This window comes from Wolffia australiana, chromosome 2 (genome assembly GCF_029677425.1).
Source record: "Wolffia australiana isolate 7733 chromosome 2, ASM2967742v1".
NCBI lineage: Eukaryota > Viridiplantae > Streptophyta > Magnoliopsida > Alismatales > Araceae > Wolffia > Wolffia australiana.
The window spans coordinates 17,608,456-17,627,206 of record NC_135836.1 but is presented as its reverse complement, the minus strand read 5'-3'; the positions used below and the strand labels follow the sequence as shown (position 1 = coordinate 17,627,206).

General features: G+C 39.8%; 2 protein-coding genes and 1 long non-coding RNA gene across 3 annotated transcripts; 2 read left to right on the top strand and 1 right to left on the bottom strand.

Moving 5' to 3' along the window:
- The first annotated feature begins 568 nt into the window (after positions 1–568).
- LOC144717096 (uncharacterized) lies at positions 569–5,685 on the top strand. Its single transcript, XR_013585051.1, has 3 exons — positions 569–646; positions 2,204–2,286; positions 5,284–5,685. It is a non-coding gene; the product is annotated as an uncharacterized LOC144717096 (long non-coding RNA).
- A 1,008-nt stretch (positions 5,686–6,693) lies between these two features.
- On the top strand, positions 6,694–8,595 carry LOC144717095 (Metal-dependent phosphohydrolase). Its single transcript, XM_078592419.1, has 7 exons — positions 6,694–6,930; positions 7,172–7,202; positions 7,283–7,301; positions 7,462–7,562; positions 7,928–8,026; positions 8,138–8,313; positions 8,404–8,595. Exons 1-7 carry the CDS (start codon positions 6,748–6,750, stop codon positions 8,488–8,490), a joined length of 696 nt encoding a protein of 231 aa, XP_078448545.1. The 5' UTR covers positions 6,694–6,747; the 3' UTR covers positions 8,491–8,595.
- Positions 8,596–16,902: 8,307 nt separating this feature from the next.
- LOC144717087 (cytochrome P450 86B1-like) lies at positions 16,903–18,731 on the bottom strand. The gene is made up of 2 exons (XM_078592411.1): positions 17,622–18,731; positions 16,903–17,533 (listed from the first exon to the last, which is right to left on the bottom strand). Exons 1-2 carry the CDS (start codon positions 18,729–18,731, stop codon positions 17,147–17,149), a joined length of 1,497 nt encoding a protein of 498 aa, XP_078448537.1. The 3' UTR covers positions 16,903–17,146.
- Positions 18,732–18,751: the final 20 nt, after the last annotated feature.

Here is an 18,751-nt window from a genome sequence, read left to right as displayed (position 1 = left end):
TTTCTCCCTCTCAAAATTAGTAGATAGGCAAACTCAAATTTAGTAGTCATTAAAAAATGATGAAAATAATAAATAAGAAAATCTTTGACTAATCTAGTAAAAAGTACTAACAGTTTGGTTGTTGACACTCAACATAAGACAGTAATAAATCAAAAGTTTAACGTCCATTTCTCCTTCACACATACTTGAATTCATCTCAATCATCCATAACTTCAGTGTAGTTGTAGCCATCCCCATTAGTGGCCTCATTATCTTCTTCTTTTGTCACTCATGTTAGTGTCATCCACATTGCTATCGTCTTGTCTCTCAAAGATGACCTCATGTATGTTACAATAGGCCATTCTACTGAGAGCGTGCTTGTGGCGCTGATGCAAAGATAAGCCCTTGCTAAACCTGAAAGCTTTCAAGGAAAAAAATCAAACCAGTTTCCTTCCCCAATTATAACAGGATATCTTATAACATAATTCTTTCACTCGTTTGTAAAAAATCAAACCAGTTTCTTTCATTTGTTTCATTAGAAACATAATGGAGCTTGTTGTTCGGATCCAAGGTTGATGCCATCATATAAGCATAGTTTTCCTTCAACAAGGACTGGAAGCTTGTCCTTCATCACAATGTAAGTGGTGGATAATACAGCATTGTCAAGGTAAATCACACCAGCATGGTTTATTTAAGTTTATTGAATAAAATAGTTCATTATTAAGCGAGTGTGATGTTTATAATGAAGTCCATGAATATGTGCATTGACCTATTGAATTATGATAAAATCATAATACAATGACCTAGTGAATTCTTTCTCTGAAGATCACCCATTGTATGTCATGTCTCCAGACTAACGACGACTAGATCAACCATAATTATTGTATAAGTAAGATCAAATAGTGAGATTCTATCCAGATAATTTGATGTTCATCTTGATTATCCATTGCATATGATTATTAAGAGAAAGAATTCTTTCTTTCTCATCGACGTCCATTGCATAGGATTATTCGTGATATTCTTTCTGCTCATCGACGTCCACTCACTCTCTCCCTCTCCCTCTCCCTCTCCCTCTTCCTCTCCAATGCTCTGTCTCCCCCCCTCTCAATCACTCTATCTCTCCCTCTCCAATGCTCTGTCTCCCCCTCTCTCAATCATTCTATCACTCCCTCTTGCTCTTCCTCTCCAATGCTTTGTCTCCCCCTCTCTCAATCATTCTATCTCTCCCTCTCCCTCTTCATTTTGATGTGTCTCCCCCTCTCACGGTCTCTCTTCTTCTCCAAATCTGTCTCCGCCTCTCTCAATCACTCTTCCTCTCCCTCTCCCTCTCCCCCTCCCTCTCCATTTTCTATGTCTCTCCCTCTCACGGTCTCTCTTCTTCTGCAATTCTCTGTCTCCCCCTCTCTCAATCACTCTATCTCTCACTCTTCCTCTCCCTCTCCATTTCTATATCTTTCCCTCTCCCTCTCCCTCTTCCTCTCCAATGATCTTTCGCCCCCTCTCTCATTCACTCTATCTCTCCCTCTCCCTCTTCATTTCTATGTCTCCCCCTCTCACGGTCTCTCTTCTTCTGCAATTCTCTGTCTCCCCCTTTCTCAATCACTCTTCCTCTCCCTCTCCCTCTCCCTATCCATTTCTATGACTCTCTCTCCAATTCTCTGTCTCTCTTCTTCTCCAATTCTCTGTCTCCCCCTCTCTCAATCACTCTTCCTCTCAATCTTCCCCTCACTCTCCATTGCTATGTCTCTCCATCTCACGGTCTCTCTCCTTCTCCAATTCTCTGTCTCCCCCTCTCTCAATCACTCTTCCTCCCACTCTTCCCCTCCCTTTCAATTTCTATGTCTCTCCCTCTCCCTCTTCCTCTTCATCTCCAATGCTCTTTCTCCCCCTCTCTCATTCACTCTATTTCTCCCTCTCCCTCTCCATTGCTATGTCTCTCCATCTCACGGTCTCTCTCCTTCTCCAAATCTCTGTCTCCCCCTCTCTCCATCACACTTCCTCCCACTCTTCCCCTCCTTTTCCATTTCTATGTCTCTCCCTCTCCCTCTACCTTTTCCTCTCCAATGCTCTTTCTCCCCCTCTCGCAATGACTCTTCCTCTCCCTCTCCCTCCCCCTCTCCCTATTCTTCTATCTTTACACACATCCTCTCCCTCTCCCTCTCCCTCTCCCGCGTTTTCTCCACACTCTCACTCTCGCTGTACGGTTTGCGTTGGCGCCCGGCAGACTCACTGTTCTAGCGCGGATTCAGCTGAGGATCTTAGGGATCATTTCTGAAGTCCTCCATAATTCGGGTTGCTTAGTTCTTGGTAAGTGTTCCTTCCTGAATTTGATTTTGTTTCGTGCTGATTTGCCTATTTTTTTCCAAATAATTTCCTCTGTTCTAATTTTTGTTGTATTGATCATCGCTTAACAAGACATGTTAATCTAAAAAGGATAATCTGTCACAAAAGACGCTGAAAGTAAGTTATTTGTTCTTGATTCTACTTTTGTGCTGTCTTGAAGTCATTCAATACTGATGTCTTTGTCTTACTACGAAGGAATGGTTGGTGAACCCTTGACTAAAATTCCAAAACCATGGTATTTATGTTTGACCCACAAAATAATGATCTCTTGGATAAACCAACGTATCTGTCCTGTATTGCATAAAATTGGATCAGATAATGTCTTCCAAACGTTTCTGCTACTTTCTCTGTATCTTTGTATCCCAATTGATTTATCTACCTTTCTCGTCATTTAGGATGAACTTGTAATTTAAGATGCCCAGAACACATCAATCGCATACCTCTGCTTCATCCGAGAGCTCTGCATCGACAGAGGAGAGTGTTGGCCACGGCCAAAAGAAGAGGAAAAGAAAGAACAAAAGCGCTGCACGGATACACTTCATAGAGGTGGCGCCTAGGGTTTTCACATGCAATTTATGTGCAACTCCTACTAGGGGTCGTGCAGTGATAGTAGAGTAGAACAAGTATAGCTGCAGTACGGTCCTATGGCGACATTTGCTAAATGTGCACCGTTAAGAATATAACGAATTGAAGTTCAAGAAGGGAGCTCTTCTAACTAACCGTCAGTGGCAAACATCTTTGACCGACCAAGTATAGAAAAATTGTACTTCACTGGTTGCATGTCGGGGACGACAAAAGAGGAGCTCATACGCTTCATTTGTCAGTCAACTACACCATGGAACATTGTATGTAAGAAATACTTCATACGACTACTGCGATACATTGCATAGGAGGAGATTTCGATTCCATCGACAAGGGCTGTGAAGGAAAAAGCTTTCAAGCTTTACACTGAGTTGAAGATTAGTATTCGCGACCGACTGGAGGGTGTAAAAAAAGTGGCCATTACTCTAGATTATTGGACTTCTTCCAATCGAATCTCATTTATAGGACTCACCGTTCATTGGATTGATACAAAATGGAAAATGTGTGAATGTGTCCTCGCTGTACATCAGTTGGAGGGCTCGCATAGTGGGGAGTGCTTGAGTGAGATTGTGTTGGAGATTCTCACCAATTTTAAGTTGAGCGCAAAGGTCTGCGTGGTGACGACGGACAATGCGTCGAATAATTCAATAATGATGGCGATATTAGAACGAGAGTTGCGCTCAGGGAACCCCCATTTTACTGCAAAGAGACATGTTTTGTATATTGCGCACGTGATCAACTTAGTCATGCAGGCTAGATTGAAGGCGCTCGATGTCGTCGACGATGGGCCCGAGGCAACCTTCATTGATGAAGTAGACCTCACAGACATTGACAATGTCTTCGATGAGGAGGAGTCGGATCCTCCTGCAGTTTCTTTAGGAGACGTTGTTTGGCGCCTAAGAGAGGTGGTTGTCGTTATACGAGGATCTTCGAAGAAAGAGGCGAAATATTTTTCCTATTGTCGACAGTTAAATATGTCAAACACGAGGAGGATCTCGATATATTGCCCTATAAGGTGGAGCTCAACTTTCAAAATGCTCCCCGGGTGCATTGAGAAGAAATTAGTCATCAATATGATGATGTCAAACGTTCTTCGCAAATATTCTTTGCTTGATGCTGAATGGGACCTCATTGAAAAATTTGTCGACTTACTCAAACCACTCCAGCACGGTACCTCTATCGCTATTAGGAGCAAGTCACCGATGTCAAATGAGGGTATAGTCATTATTAAGGGTCTGATGAGGCACCTTGAGCGTATTAGAGTGGGAGTTACGAACTCCTCCATGCTTCCTGTTGGACACGCTATGTCCGCTAAGCAAAGGAACGCCTTATCCAATGTATGTTCCGCTATGCGGGCGAAGTTAGAGAAATATGTCTCCTTATTGACACGAAATGAGGCTTTCACTATTGCCTCTCTACTCGACCCATCCATGAAGCTTCTCTTGATTGATCCACTTGCTAAGAATGATGTTCTCTCTACCATTCGTAATATCATGGAGGCCCATTCAGTATCCAGGAATGTTGGGAGTAGATCCATCGAACGATCTGCTCTATTAATGACGAGTGATTTCATACAAATGGAGCTAGAAGAACTACTAGATCCCTCTGAACTACCACAAAGAGTTGAGCCTATTGAGGAGCTCGATATATATGCAACAGCCCCCCTAGCTTTCGGTACAGAGGTGTTGCATTGGTAGAAGACGACAGGTAGTATGAAATTTACATTTTTCATATTCTTACGCTCTTGCTTTCCTGATTACATATCTAATTAATTTTACCCCCATAACAAGTCAGCTTTCTTACCCCACATTAGCGTTGGTTGCGAAGGAATTCCTAGTTGTGCAAGCAACGAGTGTGGCGTGTGAGCGTCTATTCTCAAAAGGTCATCGTGTAATCAGCTACAGGCGATCGTGGCTCACAGCAGAGAGCATAGAAGTCCTAATGATGTTGAAATCATGGTACAACAACGATGACTTGAGAGTGGATGAGCACGAAGACGGTGATGAAGATAATGGGCCATTTGACATTCGTGTCGACGCACCCTAGAACTGCAACGTGAGGGTTTCTAACTCAAGAAATTCCCTCTATCAGAAAGTCTGCCACAAATCTCATCTATGTTCGTCAATGATTTGATGACTATTGATGTTCTAGCTGAGAATGTTCCTCGACAGTTATTGCTGTTCCAACTGAGAATGCTCATATATCCTCATTTATTTATCTTTTAAATGCTCTTCGACTGTTATGTTTGTCTGTTAAGGTGTGGTCCGCTCTGTTTTAGTCTCCCCATTGGTTATAAGCATAATTCTTTCTGAACATTTTAGTGACATCTATTGTCATCATTCATCACATACATATTATGACATCTCCCACAAAATGCAGGTACATCCATAGCCACACAGAGGCAATGGGGGCACAGGAGACAGCAGTAGGTGCGCATGCCGGAGGAGTGTGTGACTTCATTGACGACGACTGCAAAAGCAACCCCAAGACCAGACTGCTATTACCATCAACTTGGACTCCGAACCAGACAGTGATGACACCAATACACACACAAACAATACAGATGGAGGCAACACATAGCAATTTTGCCCCCTTCAGGAAATTTTTATTGCGATAAGTACCAAGCGCATCGGTATAGAAATTCTTGCTATTCCGTCTAAAGACTTCATCCCTGCGACACATGGAGGAGAAGTTGTAAGTACTCAATGGGATGACAACATATTTTGGGAGCGTTACAATTTCACTCCAGCAATGATTGATGCTGCCCAGAAAAATGTCAGCTGTATCGCATCCCAGCTCCTTCGATGATTATGAAACTAGTTTGGCAAAACATCTTTTATGTTTCCTAAATGCACTTGCTCTTTTCCGTCTATAAATGTTTGTGGTAAGATTTGCATAACATTGAATTGTTGGGTATCTATTACTGTTCACGTACTGATTGCTCTTTGGCATGGACTCATTTATTTTGTCATTTTAACTTCTACTCAGTAATACCAAGTCTAAATGTGAACAACTTTAAGCTAAAAAATTAAAACTTAAAAATGCCAACTTTAATTTAGTCAATTAAACAACTGGTAAATCTGCAGGCACCAGAGTTCTGTAGATAGTACTTTTTTTGCACGACCCACTCCCAAATTATTTTTTTAATTATATTATCTCTTACTTAAAAAGCTATGATACCTTTAATCCTAAAATTTCATTTTTTTCTCAAAATTTTAATAAAAATCTCACCTCGCCCTACTCATCTCCTACAATTTGCCAACATCCTAGCCACCTATTTCATCATGATAACAAATACACCCTAATAAACTATCATTTTAATTTATTATCCCCCTCTTTTATATATTAGTATAATATAAAATAACTTAGAATATTTTTGATTTTTTGTAATTTGCTAAGTACATAGCAATTTTTTCCCAACACTGTGAAATTTTATGCAATTTATGAGCAATATATACAATTTTTCACTTTATGTGCAAGTTTTGTTCGTTTTGTGTGAATTTGTTCATTTGTGCGAATTTTGTTCAGATGTGCGAATTTATTGGTTTGTACGAATATTGTTCGGATGTGCGAATTTGTTACGATTGTGCAAATTTGTTCGTTTGTGCGAATTTGTACGATTCGTGCGAATTTGTTTGGTTTGTGCCGATTATGCGAATTTGTGCGAAGTGTGCCAATTGTTCTAACATCTATTCTAATTTTCGCACATAAAAAAAACAGCACCCTGTGCGGTTCGTTTGTGCAAATTTTTTGTTCGTTTTAAACAGAACATCCTCTTAATTTAAGAGGATGCTATTAATCAGAGAGCGAATGTAATGGTGGAGAATCCAGTCATAGAGCAGGATGAAGGGGAAGGAGATGGTGAAGAAAGCGGAGAAGTTGGTGAAGGCCACGGCGAGAGGGCGAGACGCATCCCACGATGCTGCGCACTCGTGCAGAGTTCGCGATTTGGCCCTGTCATTAGCCATTGAAGAAGGCCTAGGAGACCCTTCATCTGCAAATTACTCCTCTGACAGCTTGGAAGTGGTAAGAACACGATCAGATATAATAGATAATCTTGTGGTATAATTAGCAAATGATGAGAATTCTTGTATTTGAAAGCGGTGAGTTTTGCTCCAGTTTCTTCTTCATCGTCTACTGGTGGAATAAGCTTTGCTGTTTTGAGGACATTTTTCATGGTTTTCGTTTTGAGCTCTTGGTCTTCGATTTCGGGACGGAAATGTTCTGATTGAAAGAAATAATTGTGTCTTTGTTTGTTCCCGGCTAGGTGGAGCTCGCCGCGCTACTCCACGACATCGGTATGGCTGAAATTGAACGATTTGGGGGCCGTTTTTCAGTCTAGAATTGGGTTTGAATCGAGGGCTATATTTTTTTGCAGGGGATTACAAGTACACCAAGTAAGAATATTTTGTATTCTTATCGAACACTAATATTTTCTGATCTTTTAGCTCAGTAACAAAAAAAAAATGACCTGGCGAGCTAATCATTTAGTTTGCGGTTCGTGCATTAGTAATTCTCTCGCTTATGCTTTCTCACATAATTCTGTGTAATTTTCAGGGATCAGAAAGATGATATATCAATCGTCGAGAAGTTTCTCAGCAATGAGGGGTTAGAGCACTGGAAAAAAGAGAAGATAATGAAGATAATTATGTCAATGGGTTGGAATCTATCTAGGCACTTTTAATTCACGCAATATTCCCTGTTATCAGTCTTTTCCCCGTTATCAATCTTCTCTAGCAATTATTTCCCATCGTCTTCCTCTTGAGATGATTTTATGTTTCTCTCGTCCTGCTTTCGTTCAGTTCTTGCATTCACATTCTGTCTGTTTAACTATATTTTCTCTGCATCCGGCTGAATGATATCTCAATCCTTTTGAATTTTTCCAGCGTTTCTATTAAGCAACACGATCGATTGTACAATCTGTTCAGAAGCCCTTTTTACGAAATTTCTTATTTATTACTATCACATTTTTTTTATCATGAATTCTAACGAGATATGAAGAGTCATTCTAATTCACCTTCAGGGTTCAAGAATGAAGTTGCTCGTGCCTCAACTTTTGATTCATCGGTTGAATTTTGCGTTGTTCAAGATGCAGATCGGCTCGATGCGATCGGTGCCATTGGTTAGTAATATAATGATTATTTTTAAACTTTCTTACTTACTTACTTTCTTACGTTATTCATTTTTGATCGGTTCGTTTGATATATTTCTCCTTGTGTGATGCTTAATTAAGGCATAGCTCGTTGTTTTACCTTCGGGGGAAGCAAGAACCGGCCACTCTATGACCCTTCAGTCCCCCCACGGACTGAATTAACCAAGGCAAACTACATGAACAAGGAAGAAACCCAGCCTTCCATTAACCATTTTCATGAGAAGCTCCTAAAGCTCAAGGATATGATGAAAACTAAGGTTCTGATCATCTCATTTTCATGTAATTACTTAGTAGCTCATTTCACTTGAGCTTTGACCGTTCTGTTTTCTTTTAACTGTTGACTCCAGGCGGGTCAACGGAGAGCTGAGGCTAGGCATGAGTTCATGCTGCAGTTCCTAAAGGAGTTCCACGAGGAATGGGAGGGAAGAGCCTAAATGATGCGAGGTGAAGGAAGATTTTTCTCAAGCTATGTTTAACTTTGGGTCGATTCAATGTTGCTATGAAAAAATATTATTAGGTACCCTGTGCCATTTCTTTTTCCCACTTGATCACCCCTCTGCTCTCCAGTTTCACCGTAGGAATGTAGAATCTCTCTCTCTGTCTCTTAAGCATTAGGCGTCCCTCTGTTGGTAAGTTATCGTGAATCTTGGGTATTTGATCAATGAGTTCATCGTGATTAGGGAATATGACGGTTTTGGTTTCGGTATTGATTTTTGGCCCATACCTATATCTATACCTAAACTTCGGTACGGTGTCGGTTCGGTCGTAATTCGGTTTCGGTACTGTAAAACCTATAAGTTCGATCACATGCCTCTGAAAAAAATCATATTGAAGGCTTAAAAATCAAAGTCAAAATTTAGGTAAAAATACTAATTAAAAGAGTTAAATAAACAACTGTACTACATAAAGAGTTAAATAAACAACGGTATTGATTTTTGGCCCATACCTATACCTATACCTAAACTTCGGTACGGTGTCTGTACTGTCATAATTCGGTTTTGGTACTGTAAAACCTGTAAATTCGATCACATGCCTCTGAAAAAAATCATATTGAAAGCTTAAAAATCAAAGTCAAAATTTAGGTAAAAATACTAATTAAAAGAGTTAAATAAACAACTGTACTACGTAAAGATTCCATTATTTCCATGGATTCACTACATCATCAAAGGCAAAACTGTATTTGTGGCACATTTTTACATATTTATATTTGAACTTATGTATTTACATTGTCATAGATTTATATATTTACATAGTCATACATTTACATATTTAAATATTTAGGTATTTACCCAATGACATATCTAGGTGTTTGCATTTTTGAGTAGTTATGTATTTGCATATAAACATATTCATGTCATTAGTGTATTTTTGTATTTATATTATTTGTGTATTTGTATATTTATGTTATTTTCACTTTTAATATATTTTTATAGTTACACTATTTTCATATTTATGTTATTTTTGTATTTATGTTATTCGTGTATTGATGTTATTTGATTATTTATGTTATTTTCATATTTATGTGTTTTTTAATATATGTTATTCGTGTCTTTATCTGATTTGCGTATTTATGTATTTTTTGTATATGTTATTTTCATATTTATGTATCGTACATGTTATTTGTGTGTCTATCGTAATTTCACATTTATGTTATTTGTGTATTTATGTTATTTTCATATTTATGTATTTGTTATATATGTATTCATGCCTTTATCTGATTTTCATGTCTATGTATTTTTTGTACATGTTATTTTCATATTTATGTATTTTGTTATTTTTTATTTGCATATTTATGTTAATTTCATATTTATATACTTTTCCTATACGTTATTTCAGTATCTATCTTATTTTAGTATTGCTGTATTTTTTGTATATGTATTATTTGCGTACAGATAACATAAATGCGAAAATTAGATCCAGTGCGAAAATTAACACAACCGCTTCGCACATGCGCCCAACCGCACGAGTGCGATCCACTCGCACGGTTTGGCGCATGTCTAGATTGGTGAGTGCATGTTACTGACCTGGGATCTAATCCGATTGTCAATATATTGTTTAATATTTTTTCTAATATAATATTAGGTCCGGTTTTCAGTTCGGATTTCCTGAAACCGAACCTGGTACCGAAGTTTTGGTAAACCCGATATTCCCGAACCTAAGGTATCGGTTCGGTTTTACCGAATTTCGGTATGAAATGGAGAACCCTAAATCACGATGTCCACAAAGTATATTTTTGTAAGATTCTTTAGAGAGTCCAACGGAAATAAGAAAATTCACAAAAATAATAAACAGTGGTTTGATTTATAGATCAAGGAGATGAAAAAAGTACTAGAAAATCCATAGTCCTAAAAACCTTTTTTGAGTACTAAGATTAATGTTCACCCGTATGCGTCCAGACTCTTACCTTAAAAAGATCCGGAACAATGTTTTTGGGTTGAAGAGTGTTGCAACGCCTACCACGTTGGGATTATGATGATGTAAAACATGGGTTTTATCTCTTGTGACATTATCGAAGATGCTGCACATGTTCCATCCTTGAAAACTATCAACCATACCCTCTTACTCACACTATTAAAAGTTCAGAATTCAGATATCTATGTTGTAGAGACCAAGGATGGAGGGACCTTTAGAGAAAAATACTTGGAAAAAATCATATATTCTGTTCAGGTACTATTCTTCCCCAGTCTTCACTCACAGACCACTTAAATCCACTTAAATAACTTCTAGGCACCTATAGCCTCAGCGCACTAAAGGCAGATTTTTCTCACACACTTGCTATCCAACGATGGTTTATCAGATGGCTGTACTCAGTTACACAATCCCTTGGCCTTGACAGAATTTTTTAGTTATAACTGATACAGGTCTCTACGCGTGTAGCTCTGGTGTTGACCCTCTACTCTTTACATCTGGTGTGGACTTCACCTTCTCCACTCAAGCCTACATAGGGACGAGTCACCTATTATCTTTCCACATGCTCATCCCATCAAGTTTTGTCTATCATGTAATGTTTGCCATCATATTAAAAAATAAATACTATCATTTCAATTTTGTTCTTTGTCTCTAATCTTCAATGTATTCTCCTTCACCTTCCATTCAATCTCAATGAAACTGATAGAACTCAGTAATACTTCATAAATTTGATTCAATTCCAAACAGTAAATTCAAGAATATCAATGAGAATATATAAAATTAACTAACTCAATAATTTCCTTAATACCCTACTTCTCCCAATATTAGTTCTCAGCAACCAATAACTCAACATCGGTGATATTCATTGAGTTCTTTGAATCAGGTGCTAGTAACATGCATATATTTAATCATACTTTAAATATATAAATAATTAGGTTTCAATGCCCCTGTATATAACGACCCTTTTCTCACGAGATATTTCACATGTCAATTTCCCAAAATCTTTGAGTTGTCTAAGGAGGTTATCTTCTATGAGATCAATCAAAATCCAAATGGTAACCATTCAATTTCATTAATATTCAACCTATTGTTATATGATTATAGGTTTCACATTAATAACCACAAAATTCAAGTTTAAATTTTCTGGTTCAGATCAATAGTAAGATATCCAACATATTGATTTTTAGAGCCATATTTATGATGAGGTCTAACAGACTTGAACTACAATTCAGATTGGTTAACAACTCCTCAAGGATTGGTTTAACCCCATTTATTGGTTGAGTTTCTTGCCCATGGGATGCCAAGCTACACCACATCCTCAACAGATATACAAAAGAGTACCAATGGCTCTTTCATGGAATGTTTCTTTCATCGAATATTGTGCACATATAGGATCTTATTTGCATGAAGCTCTTAGGCTAACTTAGGGAATGGTCAACTATCAAATCATACTCAGTCATTCAAGTCAAAACTAATGCGTTCTACTTCAATGAAATGTCTCCTCTTATACCAACGACGATGATCCAATCTTGACAACTCGACCATCTTCACAAACTTCTTAATACACCCAAGCTAGGATGGCTTGGAATGACATCAATAGGATCTTGTAGGCCATAGTCAAATTAGAACCATTCATCCACTAGATGTGTTTGGTGTCTCGTCTAAGGAACACTTGCACAACCGTGAAGTGAATCAACTTGATTGATGGTTTGGTATAATATTATTTAGTGATTTACATGGATCAATTGAGTGAACTCTTTCTTCAAAAGAGCACCCATATCCATCCTTAGTGTCTCCTCACTAATGGCTATGGGACCGGTCATACTCATCACATGAGAAGGACTGAAAAGTTTTTTTCTATTATGATATTTCAATATCCTTCTCAAGTATCCTTTCAATATTAATATTTAGAACACATACATAAAGAAAAGACTTGTGATGTTCATATTATAATCTCATCATAATTTCACTAAGTTGGATCATGTGCTCATGGACTTCACTATAAGTGTCATTTGTATTATAATGAATACACTATATATTATTGAACACCAAACGAGATATTGAATGTGTGATAGGCATCGCAGGCCGCCTATGTTTTCATCAATAAGTACAATACTCAGTTCACATGCTATATATTTGTAAAATGCTCCCTCCTCGCTCAAAAGACTAAGATAAGTTAACTATTGCCTAAACATGTCCCTACGTGTTGATACCTACCTAATTAAATTTGAAATATTTTATTCTCTCTACTTTTCAGTAGTCAAGATTTACATTATTGTTGACTTCAAAAGAAAGTCTAATCTACTTTCAATGGACTTCTTTGCATTTTTTTCAAATTATTAAAAAAATTGATAACAGGAGTTTGATTTCACTCTACACCAGACATCACATCAAATTATGCACATACACTTGATCTCTTTACTTGATGTCACACTTTTCTCATAATCCAAGAGAGCCTCTAAAACATGTCTATATTATAAAAAGTAGTGGTGATTATTTCTGAAAGGATTTTGAGAAAAAAGGATGGAATACTGAAGAGAGATAATACAGATATCATAAGGCTGCTTAAAATTCTTAGTACAGAAACTTTATATTTAAATAACCTTAGACTACTTTGACTTAATTTTTCAGAATATTGTGAAAACTTTATTCCAAAGATGGGCATGTCTAATACAAATTTTAACTATGAAAATATACCCTCTAGGTAGAATTCACCATAGAAATGATCGAATCAGCTGGAGAGAAGAGGAAATGGTTAAGACTTTATGTCAAATGACTATCTCAATTCAGGTCTCAAGAACTTATCATTCGAGATTGAGAAACTATGACATATGAATTCATTCTTTTCGAGCTATTATCTTTTGGGAAGGTTATCAAGATGATTTCTAACTCAGCGGCCATCACTAAACCCACATTTTGGAGGGTTTATCGACAAACACAAGAAATTGGAGTCATCAATATGAAGAAGTAAGGGGTGCTCAATCACATGTACACAAGAATGAAAGAGAAATATCAAAACATAGGGTTCAAATACGATAAAAAGTCAGTTCCCTGTATCCAAAGTTCTGGAAGTATCATTGAAGTGTTTGGTTTGACCATGATCAAGGACAAAATCAAGGTTCTAAATCAAAGGAAAACAAAGATATTCAACAAAGAAATACTTGATGATCACATTAACTAGAATATAATAAAATTTGTAATGGTTTGATTATTTGATCTAGTTGTTTAAATGCACTCATTTTCTCAAACTTCTGAAGTATCAATTAGTGTTCGCCCCTCCCGATATCAGTACCGAATGACGCTCTCGGGACAGATGCTGTATCGGATACCGAAAAGGCAATTTCTGGTATCCGTTCATTTCGATATCCAGATATTGGATATCGGTATCAGATATCGGTTGATACAGTGCCGATATCCGATATCGACATCCGTCTCAATGTAGAGATCCGTCTCTGTCTTAGGGGGAAGGATGACGATATCAGATATCGGGTGTGGATATCGGTTTTCGATATCCAACATGGATATATTTTATAAAAATATATTTCATTCATTATTAAAGAGCGATTAGGCGAATCAACTTGCGGTAGAGGGTATTTAGAGATTTTAATTTATTTATTGGCGCTGTAATATATACAAGTTGAACTTTTTTTTTCTTCCATATGGGATAACAGCAGGTTTCCGAGATTAACAACTTCTGAATACTTTATCCCATATGGAAGATAAAAGAAAATTTGGCCTGTATTTATTAGAAGAAGTATTAATATCATAAATATATATTATATATAAGCCGATTATAATATAAAGAAAACCAATCGATTAATATTAATTCATTTAACATATATACCTCGTGCAATATATACCGCGCACGATTTTATATATCTTCCATATGGGATAGCAGGATTTGAATTTTAATGTAAACTGAAATCCTATTATCCCATATGGAAGAAAATAAAAACATTACACTGTATACATTAATCGAGGTTGATAACATATCAAAACGTAAGTCGTTAGATCTAAATAAACCAATGAATGAGATAGATAGCTTAATTTTTGTCAGTCAATATGGGTACCGATATCCGGATACCGGTTCTGATATCCGGCATCCGGTATCCGTCGCGTCCCTCTACCTACGGTGTCCGATACCAATATCCGTCTACCCCTCATAGACGGATATAGTCCGATATCTGATATCCGATATCTGGCACCGTCCCATTTTTTCCCGGGTATCGGATATCGGTTGTCCGATACCAGATGACGGACGGATATCAGTTGGGAGAACCCTAGTATCAATGCAGGCCTCAACACATTAGATCTTTCCATCTTCTTCCAGATCATGAACGCCAGAGATCATTATTGATATGTTCACCACTTTTAGTCAAACTTGGTGGGGAAGGACATTCATTAGACAGAAGAAAATATAAGTGGAGCGTCTAGGGAGATATCTACATGTGACCTTATCTACCAATCTAGTTAATGGCATTAATTTTTGAACTACTACTTATTTTTTGTCCCGAATAATTAAATATATTTTAGAGTGTTTGGTTATTTTCCAATGACAGAGGTGCCAAGTTAGATTATGAGTTATAAAAAGTAAAAGGAGTTTAATCAACCCTTTTGTACAATATGTGTACTCAGTTCTTGTATATGGATATTCCTGCGACACTCCATGGTTGGTTAAGGGCATACTCAACTATCAAATCTAAATGGACATCCGTGTTCTTAGTGCCAAGCTGGGGCTGATACATTAGGAAGTCAATCTGACTCTGATTTTCAGATATTTCTGCTACATTGGCCTAAAACTACGTTGAATTTATCCAAAGTTTTATCCTCTTATAATGAGTGCAAAATAACCCATCTGAACCACAGAGTCCCTTAGACTTGTTACTCAAGGTTTTTCTTCCTAGAGTCCCATGGTTCGGAACTCATAGATAAGAGTAAAACACAATTTTCAATCTACAAGATGGCCTTGGCTGTCTCAAGTATAAGGACTACTTACATAATTGTAATATGAATCAATTTGGTTGACAGTTGGTATGATACAATGTGGGGATTCTACAAATTACTTCGGTAAAGTCTTTCCTTAAAGAGCATACACTAATCCTCCATAGTATCACAACAAAATGGTTATAATCAACCATCCATGCCACATAATGAGTAGATAGTCATTTTTATCCAAATACTTTGGTGTGATTCTAGAATATTTAGAAATGAGTGGTCTTCACAGTATAGTCTCATTATAATCACGTCATCATTGTACATATCGTTGGACTTCATTGTAAATATTACACACAAATAATACTGAATTTGAATTACATTAATGAATTTTTCAAAAGATGTAGAATGTGCTATTAGTTTACAGGCCATGTGATTCCCTCACAAAGGTCATATGTATATTGTCCGACGAGCAATATTTTTCCCCAATCCATAATACTAAGTTCACTTTGATCATTTGACTCCAAATGTGACGACGAGAAGGAATCGGCGTCATCATCTATATCATCGTCTTCACCTCACTCTATTGCTCTCTTCTCTCTCACTCTCACTCTCACTCTTCCCGCAGTCTATCCTACTCTGTATATCCCGCTCTCTCCATCATTCTACGTATCATTTCATTTTGTATAGTTCTATATGACAACTATTTTCGTAATAATAGGCCAATTAATCCGTGTTTTTAAGATTTCCCGTCACATCACGTCAAATATCCGGAGTTCTCGTCATTTGTCATGTCACCTCACTTTGCCTCTTCGTTATCCTCATCATTGTCTATCATCATTGAATCAAAACCATAATAATTACGCGAATCTCTTATTTATCATAACCTTCACGACGATGACCATTACGGTGGTGTATTTATGGGGCGATTATATCTATTTGTGCCCAGAATGTTCCCGTAGAGTGTCTTCTTTTGTAACTGCAAGGCACTGTGATGTGCAGAAGGGTAATGTCTACCCGAAAATGAACTACAGATAAGTTTGGCTGTGCAGGACGACGCGAATTTAAAAGTGGAAGAATTTGACGACTAAAAAAACTTTTGGGTTCGGTATAGAATATCAAACAATTAAATTTAGGTAAAAGAGTACCGTTTTCTCTATTTGCATGCTTTTAATGGTGATTTTTTGATGGATGGATGAACGGATGGATCGATGCTCAACCAGCCGTCTAGTGTGACTATCATTCTTGGTTAGATTTCTTAAAAATTCGCCTTTGACAATGAATGTGAACGTCCATCCAGCATCCTTTCCTTCACTCTCTAGACAGCCGGTCAGAAGAAAGCAGGCTCAAGCGTTAGCAAGTAAATCCTGAAGCAGAAGACCCATGAAAAACCTGCAAAAGACCCATTTGGAGTTCCTGAACCGTAGCTTACAGAATATACCACAAAAAACTACTACCCTTCGAAAACAAAAGAAAAAACTAAAACAGAGAGAGTGGGTGGGTGACTTCTTCTTCTTCTTCTTCCTATTCTTCTTTCAGGACTCAAGCGTTAGCACGTTAATCCTGCTGCAAAACGAGGTCTTTAAAAGCCCATGAAAAACCTGCTAAAGACCCATTTTGAGTTCCTGAACCGTAGCATACAGAATATACCGCAAAAGACTACTACCCTTTGAAAACAAAAGAAAAAAAACTAAAACAGGGAGAGTGAGTGGGTGATTTCTTCTTTTTCTTCTTCTTCTTCTTCTTTCTTCAGGGGTTGTCGGTATCTTGTTCTCGGCTTGAGAGGGTGACCTTGAGACCGTGCTTCATGTACATGGTCAGAGCGAGCTTGGGCACCACGGGGTGGTCATGGGCGACGTGGACGCGGTAACGGAGAAGAATGGAAGCGGCGACGAACTTCATCTGGTAGTAGGCAAAGTCCTTCCCGAGACACAGCCTCGGCCCGCCATTAAAGGCCGCGAACTTGTACGCCGACTCGTTCACAAACCTCCCGTCCCGTATCCACCTCTCCGGCTTGAACTCCTTACAATCCCTTCCCCAAATCCCCTCCATCCTCCCCATGGAGTAAATCGCGTACACCACCTTCGTCCCCTTTTTCAGCTTCCTCCCATCAGGGAAAACCTCGTCCTCCGCGAGCTACCGCCACCAAAAATCTAGCGTTAGGGTTAGGGTTACGGTGGACGTAAAAATACCCATGCAGGACTCACGTGGGGTTTAAAAGTACCTGCTTGTGGTCGACGGGGACGGAAGGGTAGAGCCGGAGAGACTCGGAAATCGCCGCCTGGAGATAATCCATCTTCTTCACCTCCTCGGGGAGGAAAACCAGCGAGGAATCGTCCGTCTTCTTCACGCGGCGGAGCTCCGCCAAGATCTTCTCTTCCACGGCGGGGTTTCTCGCCAGAAGCCAGAAGAACCAGGCCAAAGCCACGGAAGACGTGTCCCTGCCGGCGAGTATGAAGTTGACGCAGATATCTCTCAGGAACTTGTCCGAGAACGGCCGGCCTTCGTCGTCCGTCAGCCTCATGAAAACGGAGAGCAGGTCGTCCTTCCCCCGAGCTCCCCCCTCCTCCTTCCTGGCCGCGATAACCGCGTAAGCGAACTCGTCCACGGCGGCGATGGCGCGCCGCAGCGACCGCTCCGGGCCGAGCCGGAGCCGCCGGAGGGTCCGCCAGACCGCGGTGGGCGCGACGAACCGAGCCACGGTCGCGGCGGTGGCGGCCTCGAACGCCGCCGCGAAGGGGATATCCGGCAGGCCGGGACGGAGACATCCCGGGTCGACCCCGAACGCGAGCAAGCTCACGTTATCGAAAGTCAGCCGCAGGAGCACGTCCTGGAGGTCCACCGCGGAGCCCCCCCGGCGCGCCGCCTCGAGCACGGGCACGAGCCGGGCGCGGACCAGCTCTTCCAAGGACCGGACCGCGACGGCGCGGAACTCGGCGGAGTGGAAGTGAAAGCTGGCCGCGCGGCGCTGGCGGCGCCAGGCGGCGCCGTCGGCGGCGAAGATGCCGTCGCCCAAGAGATCCTTGACCGTTTCTCTGAAGTAGTCGCCCTTGGGGAAGCTGCTGAACTTAGTCTTGAGCATGAACTCGACGTTGCGGGGGTCAGCCGTGACGACGCAGTGGAGGTTGCTGAACCAGGGCCCGCGGAAGACGAACGTCCCGTTCTGCCGGCTCAGCACGCGAGTCACCCACTCGTACATGTCGCGGCGGAGGCCCAGGAGGAGAGAAGGCAGCATGCCCACCACCGGCCACGCCGCGAGGCCCTGCGCGCGCCGCTGCCGCACCGCGCGCAGCGCAAAGAAGATAGCCGCGGCGAGGAGGAGCTCCGCCACCATGGCGATTTTGATGATACAAG

Bases quoted from the DNA above. Each gene is read 5' to 3' on its own strand.
- LOC144717087 (XM_078592411.1), bottom strand. From the start codon at position 18,731: ATGGTGGCGGAGCTCCTCCTCGCCGCGGCTATCTTCTTTGCGCTGCGC. The intron at 17,534-17,621 runs GTACTTTTAAAC...TGGTGGCGGTAG, and splicing joins TCCCCGTCGACCACAAGCAG to CTCGCGGAGGACGAGGTTTT.
- LOC144717095 (XM_078592419.1), top strand. From the start codon at position 6,748: ATGAAGGGGAAGGAGATGGTGAAGAAAGCGGAGAAGTTGGTGAAGGCC. The intron at 7,563-7,927 runs GTTGGAATCTAT...ATTCACCTTCAG, and splicing joins GAAGATAATTATGTCAATGG to GGTTCAAGAATGAAGTTGCT. The intron at 8,027-8,137 runs GTTAGTAATATA...TGCTTAATTAAG, and splicing joins CGATGCGATCGGTGCCATTG to GCATAGCTCGTTGTTTTACC.